The 13,353-nt window shown below is 38.6% G+C and overlaps 1 protein-coding gene across 5 annotated transcripts in view; it reads left to right on the forward strand.

The window, feature by feature from the left end:
* The window catches only part of kcc (solute carrier family 12 member kcc), a 731,707-nt gene that overhangs the window by 688,285 nt on the left and 30,069 nt on the right, over positions 1-13,353 (forward strand). For 4 of the 5 annotated variants that reach the window (XM_076198824.1, XM_076198828.1, XM_076198826.1 and 1 more), the window contains 5 exons: positions 4,886-5,075; positions 5,225-5,308; positions 9,560-9,691; positions 10,612-10,719; positions 11,037-11,084. In XM_076198824.1, coding sequence (XP_076054939.1) covers positions 4,886-5,075; positions 5,225-5,308; positions 9,560-9,691; positions 10,612-10,719; positions 11,037-11,084 — 562 coding nt within the window. The remainder of the gene's footprint in view (positions 1-4,885; positions 5,076-5,224; positions 5,309-9,559; positions 9,692-10,611; positions 10,720-11,036; positions 11,085-13,353) is intronic. The other variant, XM_076198825.1, reaches the window with a different exon arrangement.

A 13,353-nucleotide genomic window follows, 5' to 3' on the forward strand; every position in this document is an offset into this window, starting at 1 on the left:
ACTCAAAATAGCTCCAACCAAATCTACAGCAACACTTCTCATCAACTGGACAAAAGAACACAAATAAGGTAGTAGAAGACATATTTGAAAAAGTAGGTAACTTGGCAAAAAGTGAAAAGTACAATAAGATATGGATAAAAAGAGAAATGAGTACTGAGGAATTAGAAAAAGAAAGGGCACTAAGAGAAGAAGCAAAGGAAAAAACTTGAAGAGATCGGAGACAGAATGCAAAGAATTCCAGTGGAGAGTAATAGACTTGAGATTAAGACAATGGTGCATCAAAACGAAAAAACCAAGGGAAGAAGAAACCAGGGAGAAGGAAGAAAATTAAAAGTGGCCTATACCAACATTGACGGACTAATTTCGGGACTGAACGAACTCAATGATTATCTGTTAGAAGCAAAACCAGACATAATGGGAATTGTAGAGACTAAACTAAGAGGTGAAATACCATCCACTATTATCGGACAAGGTTTATACAACCACTGGATAAAAAACAGGGACAAGAAACAGGGAGGGGGAATCATGTTCTTGGCCAAGAAAGACCTAAAGGTGACAAAAATTGCAGAGGGCAAAGGTAATGTTGAATTGATCATGATAAAAGTCGAAGGCAAGAATATGAAAAGTAGAAAGTTTGTGGTGACGTATGTGCCTCCAAAAACAAGCGCTTGGAAAGAAAACTAACATACAAAAATGCTAGATGATACAAGAAAATCACTAAATGAGATACTAATGGGTAAGGGTAATCTGGTAATTATGGGGGACTTCAATTGCAAAGAAATTTGTTGGGACAGCATGACAGTGCAAGGAGGAGATGACTTGTGGGGCAATGTACTGCTAGATATGACCATGGAGTACACAATGACCCAATGGGTCCGTGAAAACACAAGGTACAGAAATAATGAAGAGCCATCGAAACTAGATCTAATATTTACAACAGAACCTGAAATAGTGCATAAAGTCCAGTACGAGACACCAATTGGAAAGAGTGACCATGTACTCATCGAAACTGTACTAAAGGAAGAAATAGACATAGAGAGGAACGAAAAGCATAGGAAAGGAAGACTGATGTACAACAAAACAGACTTTACCAAACTAAAGACATTCTTCCGGAATGTAAACTGGGAAAAATTTTACAGGGAAGAGACAACAGTGGAAGAGAAATGGAATATATTGATGGAAAACTACAATGAAGGTGTAAACAGGTATGTACCAAGACAAAAGCGAGAGAGTACATTAAATGTTGGTTCAACAAAAGATGCAGTGAGGCAAAAGACAGAAGGGACAAAGCTTGGAAAAAGTGGAGAAAAGACAAAAAACAAAGCAAATGGCAAATTTATGTTAACTGTAGAAATGAGTATGTTAATGTGAGAAGAGAGGAAAAAAGGAACCATGAGAAGGACATTATAGATAAATGCAAAGAGCAACCCAAACTGTTCTATTGGTATGTGAATGGTAAACTTAAAAACAAACAGGAAATGGTGAAACTATGCCAAGAAAACATAGAATACACAGAAGATTTAGAGATGGCTGAAGTCATGAACAATCACTTTAAATCTGTTTTCACCAGAGAGAAAATACCAAATTGTGACATTGATAAAAACAAGAAATCTCCCCTCATGAATGAGTTTACAGCATCACTAAAGGAAATATCAGAACATCTATCAAGGCTGGATGTCAGAAAATCACATGGCCCAGATGGTATTGCAAATTGGATTCTAAAGGAGTGCAAAGAAGAACTAACAGACAAAATACACATCTTAATAAACAGCTCACTCAAAGAAGGAAAGATACCCGAGGACTGGAAAAACGCTAACATTGTACCAATATACAAAGGAGGAAACAAGGAAGAACCCACCAACTATAGGCCAGTATCACTAACAAGCACCATAGCCAAAATTTGTGAGAAAATAATCAAGAATAGATGGGTAAAACATCTGGAAGACAATGACATATTAAACCCAAGACAATTCGGATTCAGACAAGGAAGATCATGCTCCACAAACTTAATATGCTTTTACTCAAGACTAATAGACATAGTGCAAGAAAGAAATGGATGGGCTGATTGTGCATTCCTAGACTTGCAAAAAGCCTTTGACAAAGTACCACACAGAAAACTACTAAAAAAACTGGAACACATAGGAGGAATACAAGGAAACCTACTAAAATGGATAGAGGACTTTCTGACTGGTAGAAAGATGAGAGTAGTGCTCAGAGAAAAATATTCAGATTGGAAAGAGGTGATCAGTGGAGTACCGCAAGGATCTGTGCTGGCACCAATAATGTTTGCTAACGATATGAATGACATGGACGAGGACGCGAACTGCTACATGAGCTTCTTTGCCGATGACGCCAAACTGCTAAGGAAAATAGAAACTGATGAGGACTGTGAAGCACTGCAAGAAGACCTAAATAGGGTATGGAACTGGAGTCAGAAATGGGAAGTGGACTTTAATACTAAGAAGTGTAGCATAATGGAGTTTGGAAAAAGCAAAAACAGAATATCAGGAAAATATACAATTGGAACCAAAGAAGTAAAGAAAGTAGGATCTGAAAAAGATTTGGGAGTAATTATCACGAACGACTTGTCCTATGATATACAGATTAACAAAATTGTCGGGGAGACTTACAACTTGCTAAGATCAATAAAAGTGGCGTTTACATACTTGGACGAAGACATGATGAAAAAAATATTGGTTACATTGATAAGGCCTAGATTAGAGTATGCGGCGACATTGTGGTCCCCCAGTACCAAAAAGAATATAAAGAAAATAGAAAGAATCCAAAGAGCAGCTACAAAAATGGCACCTGCACTTGCAAACCTATCATACGAGGAGAGATTGGCTAAACTGGAGTTACCGACACTGGAGCAAAGAAGAGAGAGAGGTGACCGATTGACCATCTACAGAATCATGAGAGGCACAGAGGTACTCGATAGAGAGAACTTACTTAACTGGGACAAAAGAAACACAAGAGGACATGGAAAGAAAATAAAAAAACATAGCTATAGAAGAGAACTGAAGAAAAACAGTTTTCCTCATAGAGTTTTGGACACTTGGAACAAACTGGACAATGAAATAGTATGCGCAAAAACCATTCATGAGTTTAAAAACAAACTAGACACTGCGAGATACAAAGGCGGGACAACACGAGCATAGCTCCCCTTCCCGCAAAATACAACTAGGTAAATACAACTAGGTAAATACATACCTCATCTCTACATCAACAACACTCTAATACCACACACAAACACACCGAAAATTCTTGGTGTAACATACGATACATCCATGTCTTTCAAACAACACATCACAAACATGAAAAACAAATGCACATCTAGACTTAACGCACTTAAGTCAATCACTGGAACAACATTTGGACAAAACAAAGAAACTAATACAACAATATACAAACAATGCATACGCTCAGTGATGAATTATGCGAGTCCTGCATGGGCTCCTAATCTCAGTGAGACACACCACAACACCCTTCAAATCATACAAAACAAAGCCCTAAAAACCATTACAGGCTGCACAAATACAACACCTACAGACCATTTACACCATGAAACAAAAGTCCTCAAAGTCAAGGACCACCTCGACATGAGAGGCACACAAACACTTGCTGCAGCCACCACAAACACATCACACCCGCTACACTACATAGCAGAACACCCACACACACCAAGAAACATTAAAACAACACCCAAAGACCTGTATCACACACAGATACTCTCTTCTCTTCCTCCACAACCACCAAATACCAGCCTCCGGAAACATATTCATAATCATATCACTCACCGCTCCATTAACACACTGAAAGACAACACACTACTGCATGCCAGACCCCCTGATATCCACCCTTCTGAATCCTCTCTCCCACAAAAGGACAGAGTCTACCTGGCCAGACTGCGGTGTGGCCACCACCCAGCACTTCTAAGCTACCAGAAGAGGCTGGATGACCGCATTGTGAACAGCTGCCCAGGATGTAACACTTTACCCCATACCATACAGCACATAATGGAAGACTGCATTATACACAATCATGCACGCAAACAACACAACATACACTATAAAGGATTTGTGGGAAAACCCAGTTTTGGCTGTAGCATTCCTTGGGGAGACGGGACTGTTGTCTAGGGAATGACAACAACAACAACAACTTAGCGGAAAAAAGTGCTGCACTCCAGAGCTCATTCTAGACATCTGTTCCAGAATGTGGTTCATTGGTGTGTCAAAGTTTTTTTTGACTCCTTGAAGACCAGCCAGAAGAGTGGCATGGGCCATATAAAGTATTTGAAACCACATGCTAAAGGAGACAACAATCTGGTGTTTTGCTTGCCAAAATTGATCCATAGGGACATTAGGTGCTAACCACTTGCACATAAAAATACCTTTATCCATTTTATTCAGTGAAGGGAAACCCTCATTATTCAAAGATTCAAAGCTTGTGTACATTACATTTCTCCATGTCACAACAGGTACCATGCAGACAACTTTATTCAACTTAACTACTTCAGTATGCTGGTGTTGGCGTCTCTCTCTCTCTCTCTCTTTTTTTTCAGTTGCACACGAGTTACCCTGGATTCTGTGAACTGGTTTGATCATGTTTTCTGTGCTTATTATTACTCAGAGTAAAAGAGAATGAGTAATACTGCAGTGACTTTATATTTGATAATGCAAGTAGTGTGATGCATTGTTTATATGGCAGCCAATGTTGTGTGCAAGAATTTGACTCATACTAAAGTGGTTATTTGGTAGTCAAAAAGTTAATATGTGAGTCCAGTTATGAGAGTAACAATTGAAAGGTTGATGGAGATTGTGAATATGAGAGAATGATAAACAAATTTACATTTACTTGGTTGTCTCATTGTTGATTTAATTCATAGGGTACAGACATGTGGTTTAGGTGGTATGAAGCCCAACACAGTTATTCTTGGATGGCCATATGGTTGGAGACATTCTCCAGATGAAAGATCATGGCGAGTGTTTCTGGATACAGTTCGTAATGTATCAGCAGCAAAAATGGCCCTCCTTGTTCCAAAGGGCATCAACTTCTATCCAGATTCACAATGCAAGGTTAGACAAATTGTTCATTTTTATCTAGTTTGAAAGAATTTTATATGCCTTTTTTTTCCCAATAGATGTGATTAATACAACAGTATCAACTTAAGAAACAACTAGTAACCATAGTCATAGCCATGATTCCCTCCCCCCCCTTTTTTCAGGTTTCTGGAACAATCGATATTTGGTGGATTGTTCATGATGGAGGACTCCTTATGCTTTTACCATTTCTTCTGCGTCAGCATAAGGTAATGTTTGAATTTGCCTATATGATTGATTTATGCTTTGCGTTTGAAATAAATCAATTGCCCTGATTTTTTTCCTGTATTTAAAAGAATGGTCAAAATGTTTGCCTGAATGTTTATATCCTTATACTGAAAGTTTGCCCAATAGATATCAGTAGCTATCTCTAAGTCCTTCAGTTTTTAGGTACTACTTTGATTCAAATATTGTTCTGAAGTGCACTGGTGTGTGGTCTTGGATTTAGTGTAATGGATCTAATGATTTTTGTTTGGGAGATGCTAAGCATTGTTGTGTATTTATCTAATTGTTGCTCAGGCCTCTCTTGCAGAAAATTCACAGTTCCCTGGTAACTTAATGGTAATGAAACAAACATCCTAGGCTCCAATTAGCTCCTGACATTGTCTTAAAAACATTAACCCCAGGATTTGCTGAGTCCAGTAGTAGTGAGAAAGATGGTGGGAGTAAATAGAAACATGCAGGTCTCCTTTACCACATCTATTGAGAAATCAAGGTTACACATATAAATTGGATAATATATGATGTAAATGGAACAAAGCTACACATTCACACATATACGGATACTATCAACATGTACAGAAAGAAATAGAAATAAGTCAGGATATGGCATAAATCAACTAACAATCCACAGCAAACATGGGAATCAAGGTCATTAAGCACTTGCCACCAATTCACCATAGTAACACACATGGTTTAGCACCAACACCATTGATTTGCATTTCACATCATAATTAAGCTCCATTGCATTTTCCAACTCACTACACATGCACCTCACAGACTTGCATTTCTGTTCTAATAGATATGCAGGTATGGTGTAGAGGGGCAGGCAATGATACAGGGAAAATACAGGGTCAGATGTGCTTGCACCAAAAGTCTAACATTCCCGCATGTCTCGGGCTAGCTGCCCACTTTGCATTGTTGTTTTCAAACCAGTCTTGATGCTTTCAAGTGGTGGGACCTACAACCTCAAAGGCAGTGGCATAGATGGTATCTCGAAGGACAGCCCTCTCAGCTTCGACATTCCTGATATCTTGACTTAGGGGCTCCAATCTGATTTCCAATATTTCAGCCAGAGAGTGCTTGACCTTGAATATGTTCAGTCTCCTTGGGACCATTTTCCCCTATAGACATCTGAGAGGCTGAATTTTGATGTTGAGTTTGGATGGAGAAGAATATAGTGATGTCAAAGGAGGTGAGGTGAAGATGGTAGAAGTCATGACTTGTGTATGAATTGGATTCAATTGAAGGAGAGTTATGCAGGTTGTCAGCCTCTATCATCCTGGCCCATCTTGATCTAGTGACAAGATGAATCAAGATGACTGGAGATAGATTGGGATGCAATGGATGGCCAACAGTGTCCTTTTTGTCTCACTGTGCCATAGTTGCATTCCACAATACTTGCTGGGTCCACCTTCTTGCCTGTTGATCAAATCTGGTGGTTTCCACCTGCTCAGTCCTCCAGATCCAGTCTTTGTATGTGAAGGTAGGCAAGCCCTACCTTGCTGAGGGATTCAGATTCTTTGGCTGCTCTTAGCTACTCTCACCTGGTTTAGCCAGCTTGTGGAAGCTGTTGGTTGGGGTGTATTTACCTAGTTGTACAAGGGTAGTTCCAAAAGTAATGCCTCCTATTTTATCATTATACACCAAGGAATCTGTAGGGATTATTTATGGCATTGTTATAATAACTGAACCTTTGCACACATAAACTGAATATTTTATTTTTCTGTTGCGAATATTGATGGTGTGACAGTCTATTAAAGTAATTCCTGTCATGGATGTACGTCAGAAGCAGAGATGCATCATTGAATTCCTCAATGCAGAAGAAGGGGAACCATTCGACATTCAAGGACACTTGGTGAACGTTTAAGGAGCCGAGGCACTTAACGTCAGCACTGTTAAGAGATGGGTTCGTTGATTCCAGAGTGGTGACAGAGATGTGAGTGCAAACTGTGCTCCGGATGGCCATGCACAGGCCCTTGATAAATGCTGGGGAAAGTGGGGGATGGGGGTAGGGGGTAGGTTATGTGGAGAAATGAATTCTGGAGCAAAAATGTCCGCTCGTTTGAATGGTGTCACTCCCATCTTCATAGCTTTTCAACTTTTTGAGTTACGAGTGAAAAAATAGGAGGCATTACTTTTGAAACTACCCTTGTATTTAATGGGAAGAGAGCTATGCTCGTAATGACCCGCTTTTGTATCTTTCAGCATCGAGTTTGATCTTAAACTCTTGTATAGTTTTTGCACTCACTGTTTCCTCATTCAGTTTGTTCCAGATATTTATCACTCTGTGTTGGAAGCTATTCTTTTTCAGATCTCATCTGTAACTATCCTTTTTAAGTTTCTTTTTGTGTCCTCTTGTTTTTCTCCTTTTCCACTTTAATAAATCATCTCTATCAAGGACTTCCATCCCTTTCATAATTCTGTAGATGGTTAGGACTGTAGTGATCCTCTTTCTCTTCTTTGTTCTAGGGTTGGTAGTTCAAGATTGTCCAATCTTTGTTTGTATGTCAATTTGGAAGGTGTTGGTGCCATCTTTTTTGTTGCTCTTTGAATTCTTTCCAATTTCTTTATGTTCTTTTTAGTACTGGGTGTCCTTAGTGTTGCAGTGTACTCCAATTTTGGTCTTATCAATGTAAGTAATATTTTCTTTACCATTTCTTCAGCCAGGTAGTCAAAGGCCACTTTCATTGATCTTAATGAATTGAAAGTTTCTGACTAATTTGTTGATATGTTTGTCTAGTGTCATGTCATTGGTGATAGTTACTCCTAGGTACCTTTCAGAGTTGACATTTTTAACCTCCTTTGTACAATTTTTATATTGTCCCTATATTCTATTTTTGCTTTTTCCAAATTCCATCATACTACATTTCTTGATGTTGAAATTTTCACTTCACACTTCTGACTCCATCTCCAGACTTTGTCCAGGTCTTCTTGTAGTGATTTGCAATCTTCCTCTATACTTACTCTCTTTAGTAGTTTTGCATCATCTGCAAAGATGTTCATATAACATTCCACACCATCCATATCATTTATATATATGGCAAACATTATTGGAGCCAATACAGAGCCTTGTGGGACTCCACTTATCATTTCTTCCCAATTTGAACTCTTGTCTCTGAGCACCACCCTCATTTTTCTCCTGTTCAAGAAATCTTTCATCCATTCCAATAACTTTCCTTGTGGACCACCTAATGTTTAAATTTTTTCTTAGCTTTTTGTGTGGTACTTTGTCAAATGCTTTTTGTAAATCTAAGAAGGCACAATCTGCTTTGGGGTTAAAAAGGAATATCTGTTGATCATGAAAGGGAGAAGGCAAGAGATAGGTGTGAGTGGAGAATGATTGTGTATGGATAATAAGTTTATGTGGCTTGAAGGGATTTCTTCCAATCTTCTCTATATGTGCATGAGGGGATGAGTAGGGAAAATCACTAAGTAAATGAAGTGGTGGGGCTGTGCTGTGACTTGCTGCATTACTTCTGACCCAGGCAGTGGGTAGGAGACAGGTATGACCTGTCATCCATGAGGAGCTGTGATAAAATGGAAATAAATGGATGATGGATGGGAACAGGATAGGTGGGGGTGATTGCATGCCTTGGTTGGCCACTTCTTTTATAAGGGAAGGAGCCTTATGTATATATATAGATAGGAATCCTGAAGGGAATGAGGCACAGATGAGATATTGTCGTGTCATAAGAATGGATGATAGTGGGTATTTTTCAAGAATGCATGAATCAGTGGTGCTGGGAGATAGAGGAAGGAAAAGATTGGAGGATAGGGTGAGTGATGGCACAAGAGGTTCTGATAAGGATGTTGAATAAACATGGGTGTAAGAGTCGGAATTGGTTGGAAAGGAAAGTGATCTACCAGGAATGATCTCACAGTATTGCTGGGGAAGAAATGGGGTACAGTTTTCAGTGCTTAGGAAGGAGTGAAAGGACAAGTATGATGGGGATGAAAACTTCAATGTGGGTAACAGCAGATAGGTTGTATTTTTTTTTCCTTCATTAATTTTGCTCAATAAAAGAATTGTTGATTAATATAGTTTTGTATAATTGGTGTGCATCTGTTTTTTTCCTCAGGATCCATTCTCAGAGCAGTCTGTAATTTATCAGTCAAGATAACCTGAAAAACTAACCAAAGCCTAAATTTGGGAAGTTTACTCATAAGATTGACCAAATTAAGAAATCTTAAATCTAAAATTTGCTCTTATAAACTGTATTTCATAAATTATTTTTCAGGTATGGAAGAATTGTAAGATGCGCATTTTCACTGTGGCTCAGCTGGAGGATAATAGCATTCAAATGAAGAAAGACCTGAAGACATTTTTGTACCACTTACGTATTGAAGCTGAAGTTGATGTTGTTGAAATGGTGACTATTTGTTTAACTTTTCTTGCCCTAGTCATTTAGCAAAATGTTTGGAGTGATATATATTATAGATCTTAGAAAACACTATATAGATTCATTAGGGCTACATGTGCCCTTCATAGCTCTATCTCAAAATAAATATGAGTAGCATAGGTTGAATACAGTATAATGAAATGGAGACTAGTGTTTACCTGTAGAACTTGCATAAATGTTGCAGACATTGTGATTATTAGGATACAGGTTACATACATAATGAAGTAAAGAAGTCAGGGGGAGAAAAGGAACTAAGATTTATTATCAACAAGGCCATAAAATCTGAGGACCATATGAACAAAGTAAAAGAAAGAGCATTCACCTGATAGATATTATAATTGCCTTTAACCCCTTTGCTGTAGAGTTGCCACAGAGATGTAACAGGAATGCAAACAAGAGCACTATCTGGGATGGAAGGGCTTAACTAAAATAGGGCATATCCCCTTTGATACCAACGGGTTTCTGCACAAATGAACAGAGTAATCTGGCAGTATCCAGAATAAACAGGAAAATGCCATCTAATGTGGGAATTGTTGCTACCTTAGACCAAGCTCAAAGGAATTACAGAGAACCATCATGAGATGGACCCAGGAATCCGAGTTTGCATTACTCAAGAGGAATTGGAGATGATAAAGGAAAGAAGGAAGTTAGGGTGTGTGTTAACATTGCGTAAGTGGATGAAAATAAAGAAATTCTTAGATGAATGTAACTTCAGCTGTCAGAGAGTACAAGAACATAATGCAAAAATTATGTGCAGAAAAGATAGTAAAATATACAGCTTTCCCATCACAGCAGTCCACCTGTAAAGTACAAATAGGTAAAAGTCTAGGAGTATGAAAAAGACAGAGTTCAGTATATTGAATCATATATTTTGTATTTTCTTATTCTAGATGGATAGTGATATTGCATCTTACACATATGAACGTACCCTTATGATGGAACAGAGAACACAGATGCTTAAAGAATTGAGACTTAATCGCAAGGAGAAGCTTAATATTGTAAGTATCTTAATTATTTCTCTCAACCGTTTTAGTAGAGTAGATAAAAGTCAGTCAGCATTCTCTGAACTCCTTCCATGACTTTTTACTTTTTCCAGATGTGAGATGTAGAAACATGCTTGTGTCCCACCTTGAATGAGAAATGAATGGTTAGCATGTTGATTCTTCATTACAGATCCAGCATATTTAATGATGTATATTGTACTGAGTAGTAATTGTTTTACTCTCTAGTTTTGGTGTATAATGCCACACCACACAATCTCAGGGTTGTAGATCTAATACATTCCATTCTTTTCCTTCTGCTGCCTTCTCCTCAGACGGATCTTGGGTTTGAGAATGTCAATATTGAAGACAGACTTCCACTGGTGTGTTAATGCAGAGGACAGTATTTTCTACTGCCTCTATTCCTAGCTTGCATGTTTGTCATAGTGCATGTTCAAGTAAAGGCTAGCAATGTTTCCTCACTTTATGTAGTCAAAAATAGTGTGATTAGAATTGGAATAATTTTGTTTTTATATTGGTGTAGAAAGAAGATAACTAATGTGCCAATTAACCTGATAAGCACAAGAGTTTTAACTGAAAAAAGAGCAAATTCAAATTGTGCTTTCATAACAGTGATAATCGTTGCTCAACTTTCATAAACCTGCAGCCCCACAACAGCTGGCACCAGTGTTTGAACTCTACCACAGATCTCTCTCTGAAGACACTTTGGACTGTTGTGTGTACTGTATTGGTGTGGGACTGTTTGTGTGTCACTGGCTAGTAGAACTTGGGGAACAGTTGCCATTTATCAGTTCTCCATCTGGGAAAGTGTGTAGAAAAATACAGTTGACAATGATGGAATGAAATCTTGAGACTGAGTGTCAGCCACTCAGGGTTGGACCTTCTAATGGAGATTAGGGTGGTGAAAGGTTTTGTAAATGGCCAGCTTCACTGTTAACCTTGTAGGACCACCACAAGTAGGTACCCATCATTGGTCACTTGTGTTTTCATAATTCCCTAAAACCATGGTGCTTTTTTGTCTTTTCTTGTACAGTTGTATGAGTTAACTAAATTCTGCCTCTATTCTTTTACTAAAGTGGTAGAACTTTGTGTCAGAGATGTCTTGCCAAACTAAAGGTTGAATTTCAGTTTTCATGTGACTAGTATTTTTAGTTTTTGATGATAGAAAATTAAGAATTATAATGTTAATTTAAGTTATAAAGAGCATTATTATTACAGTTATATTGTACTGGAGATAATCACAAGTCATAAACTTATGCAGATAAAATAAAAGTGAATCTGTTTATCAAACTTTATTTCTAGGGGAAATAAGATTGGTTACAGATATCTCCACATTATTTGTGCAGTTCATGTTTTCAGAACATAAAAATAGTAGTTTATGTTTAGCACATTTCTTTCCATTAAAAACAGGGACTAAGTTTGAGCTATGTTAAACCCATCTTTTGATTCTAATATTGTCCCCTTCTTAGAAATACCATTATGTTAAAAAAGAATAATAATGTGAAGAACCTGTACCTGTTTTTACGAGATTAGTGGAGCATGTGTCAGGATTAGAAATGGAGAGAGTGAGTGGTTCAAGGTAAAGGTGGGACTACATCAGGGATGTGTTATGTTGCCCTCGCTGTTCAACTTATACATGGATGGGGTGGTGCAAGAGGTAAATGCAAGGTTGGTGGGTCAGGGATTGGAGATGTTTAAGGAAAATGGAAAAAAAATGGGAGGTGAGCCAGTTGTTGTTTGTGGATGACACTGCGCTTGTAGCAGGATCAGAGGAGGGATTGAGGACATTGGTGACAGAGTTTGGGAGAGTGTGTGAAAGAAGAAAGCTGAAGATAAATGTGGGTAAAAGTAAGGTGATGAGATGTACAAGGGGTGAAAGTGGCAGCAGGCTGGAAGTGAGCATTAACCTCTTCAGTACGGGCCAAAATCTCGCGGGCAGCATTAGCTGCCAGACGTACGATGTGTCGTAATAATACTCGCATCATAAAATATAGTCACCGCTTATATCGATCGTTCTCTCTTTCACCCGTGAATTTTGTTAACCATAGAAAATGTGATGAAGACAGTTTAGAGAGTATGTCATTGCACAGGGGCAACTACAATAAATATAATCAAGGCGCCGATATGGCAGCCTCGCGTATCCACTTGCTCCTCATGCCGCCTACGTATGCGGCACCGTATGGAAGGGGTTAAGGGAGAGTGACTAGAGGAAGTGGATAGTTTTAGATACTTGGGTGTGAATGTGGCAGGAAAGGGTGTAGTGGAGGTGGAGTTAGAATGTAGATTGAGAGAAGTGAGTAAATGCCGTGGTGGATTGAAAAGTGTAATGAGGAATAGACATTTGGGAATGGATGCTAAGAGATTGTATGAAGGAGTGATTGTGCCAACAACACTGTATGGGGTGGAAACATGGAACACAAGGGAGGAAGAGAGGAGTTTGTATGTGTTTGAGATGAGGTGCTGAGAAGTATTGTAGGGGTTACTAGGCTGAATAGAGTGAGTAATGAGGAAGTGAGGAGGAGAGTAGGGGTGGAAAGGGAGTTGGGAGATAGGGTTGATGAAAGAGTATTGGGATGGTTTGGACACATGGAAAGAATGGGTGAAGAAAGATTAGTAAAAGAGGTGTGGAAG

The sequence above is a fragment of the Oratosquilla oratoria genome, chromosome 15 (genome assembly GCF_046742065.1).
Source record: "Oratosquilla oratoria isolate Oo_2021 chromosome 15, ASM4674206v1, whole genome shotgun sequence".
Classification (NCBI taxonomy): Eukaryota; Metazoa; Arthropoda; class Malacostraca; order Stomatopoda; family Squillidae; genus Oratosquilla; species Oratosquilla oratoria.